The 2,528-nt window shown below is 47.0% G+C and overlaps 1 protein-coding gene across 1 annotated transcript in view; it reads left to right on the top strand.

Moving 5' to 3' along the window:
- LOC109951540 (centrosomal protein of 164 kDa) overlaps window positions 1-2,528 on the top strand; it is a 27,359-nt gene that overhangs the window by 17,033 nt on the left and 7,798 nt on the right. The window contains exon 10 of the mRNA XM_020586111.1: window positions 1,301-2,461. Within this exon, the coding sequence (XP_020441767.1) occupies window positions 1,301-2,461 (1,161 nt within the window). The remainder of the gene's footprint in view (window positions 1-1,300; window positions 2,462-2,528) is intronic.

Here is a 2,528-nt window from a genome sequence, read left to right as displayed (position 1 = left end):
GCCAGATCATCCTTGGTAGATACCTCACTTGATGTTGACTTGTGCAGTTGGCTTGAAGTTGGCCTCTAGGGTTGTTTTCCACATTCTCATTGAGTTCTTGATGAAGGCTCTTAGAGTCCTGTCAGTGTTGTACAGTTCCAAGCATTCCAGGATCCATGTGTGAGACACTGAGTCATAGGCTTTCTTGTAGTCAATCCAGGCAGTGCACAGGTTGGTATGCCTGGTCTTGCAGTTTCGAGTGACTACTTTATCAACCAGTAGCTGGTGCTTTGCTCCTCTGGTGTTACTACCAATTCCTTTCTGGGCGCTGCTCATGTACTGAGCCATGTGCCTGCTCATCTTAGCTGCTATGATGCCTGACAGGAGCTTCCATGTTGTGCAGAGGCAGGTTATTGGGCGGTAGTTGGATGGTACTGCTCCCTTCTGAGGGTCCTTCAGGATCAGGACTGTCCAGCCTTCGGTTAATTACTCGGGGTGAGTTCCATCCATTAGTAGCTGGTTCATTTGTCCCACCAGGTGCTCATGCAGTGAAGTTAGCTTCTTTAACCAGTAGGTATGGATCATGCCAGGGCCTGGTGCTGTCCAGCTCTTCGTACTTGAGACCCTCTCTTGAATGTCTGCTATTGTGATGATTACTGGGTTTTGTGCAGGGAGGTTGCTGTGGTCTGCTCTCAGCTTAAGAGCCATTGGGCATTGTTATATGATGCCTCCTTCTCCCATATGCTCTTCCAGAACTGTTCAGTTTCCAGCCTTGGTGGGTCTGCTCTCATGTTATTAGCCTGCCACTGATATATATATTATAATTGCCCAATTGCACAGCCTTAAGAGCGTTTATAAGTACTTTACTCTTATTTATTATCTCTTGTCCTAATGCACATTTCTTTGCTTGTTGATATGTACATGCACATTGAGAGCTGCTGTACCAGAGTCAAATTCCTTGTGTGTCCAACACACCTGGCCAATAAAGCTGATTCTGATTCTGATGTTAAAGTGGAAGTGTTGCATTGAATTACACACAATTGTTCAGGCGTACCTAATAAAGTGGCCAGAGAGTATATTTTTCATGTGTTGGTTGTCCTAACATGACTAATTCTGTCTCTGCAAATTGCACAGTGACGGTTTGCATGCAGTTATGTCTAGCTCATCACTCCTATCTCGTTTTTCAATGAGGGTCACAACTGTCATGTCTGGGTATTTCCCTCACTTGCCCTCCTCCATCCTTTCTCTCCCTTGTGTCTCTGCACGACTTTCTTCGTGCCTCTGTTTGGGACGGATGGTCTTCATATTCCCTTTCACCAAGGACTCTTTGAGGGGCCACCACCTCCACCTGTCACCACTTGCGGGCAGTGGAAGCCACATCAGCGAGGAGGGGGCTGCTGTTCCCACCCCAGAGTCTGAACACTCTGTTGAACACTCAGAACAGGAGCCAGCAGAGATGTTGAATGATTTGCAGCAGACGGAGGCACGAGGAGGGCTGGAAGATGAGCATGCCTTGAGAGAAAAGGGAGAGAATGAAGGAGGAGGGGAAGTGGAGGAGGGAGTTAGGGAAGATAAAGGAGAGGAAGGAAATGAGCAGGAAGATGGAGAGGAAGTAGATGAGAGAAAAAGCAAAGAAGGGGCAGATGTGATGAAAAAAGAGCAGGGAGGAGGTGAAGCAGCTGTAGAGAGTAAGAAAGAAGAGGAGGATGTAGAGAGTGACAAGGTAGAGGAAGAATACTGTGATGGTGAGGATGAGGGTGGAGTGACAGAAAACATGAACCACAGTGAGAGACAGGAGAGCAGTGAAAGAGAGGAAAATGACAGCGATGAGAAAGTAGAAATGTGCGTAGAAACCCATGATGATGAGACCAAAGACAGAGAGGAGAACAAGGAGGCCTCAGAGGGTTTAATACAGGAGAAGGAAGTGGTGGAGGAACAAGTTCAAACAATGAAGAAAGAAGAAAAATTTGAGGAGGATATTGATGAAGTTCTGGTGAAATCCTTTAGAAGTGATAAGGATGGAAGGAATGAGGAGGAGGAAAATGACAAAGCAATTGAGAGAAGCACAAATGATGAAGAAGGCCAGAGTGAAAGTAAGAAAGATGAGGTAGAGATGCAAAGCAAAGGAGAGGAAGAGAAAGAAACGGAGGAGGCTGATGATGAAAGCAAGGAGGCTTTGGAGAGATGCTCTGTCAGCCAGAGGAAACTGATGGAGAGTGATGAGGAGGTGTTGCAGAGCAGAGGAGAAACAGAGAGGGAGGGTTTAGAGGTAGAGGATGTTTCAGATGCCCAGATGCCACAAGTAGCCTCGAAGAGTGAGGAGGAAGTCCTCGAGGTCTTTGAGATGGAAGCGGCTCACGTACAACCAACCAAGCAAGGCCAGAAGATGATGCTGAGTGATCTTAAAATGCTTGACCAAAAAAGAAACACTCTTGCTGGCAAGATGAAGAGTGGGACAAGTAAAAGCCCTTTTCCTGCAGAGGTAGGGTTTGGTGTTGCCTCTGTGCGTGCTCACACTTTCCCATCCATACCAAACCCCACCCCATTCC

Source organism: Monopterus albus, unplaced genomic scaffold (assembly GCF_001952655.1).
Source record: "Monopterus albus unplaced genomic scaffold, M_albus_1.0 scaffold8.1, whole genome shotgun sequence".
Lineage (NCBI taxonomy): Eukaryota > Metazoa > Chordata > Actinopteri > Synbranchiformes > Synbranchidae > Monopterus > Monopterus albus.
Note: the sequence above shows the minus strand (reverse complement) of the source record. Positions and strands in the feature narration are given on the sequence as shown.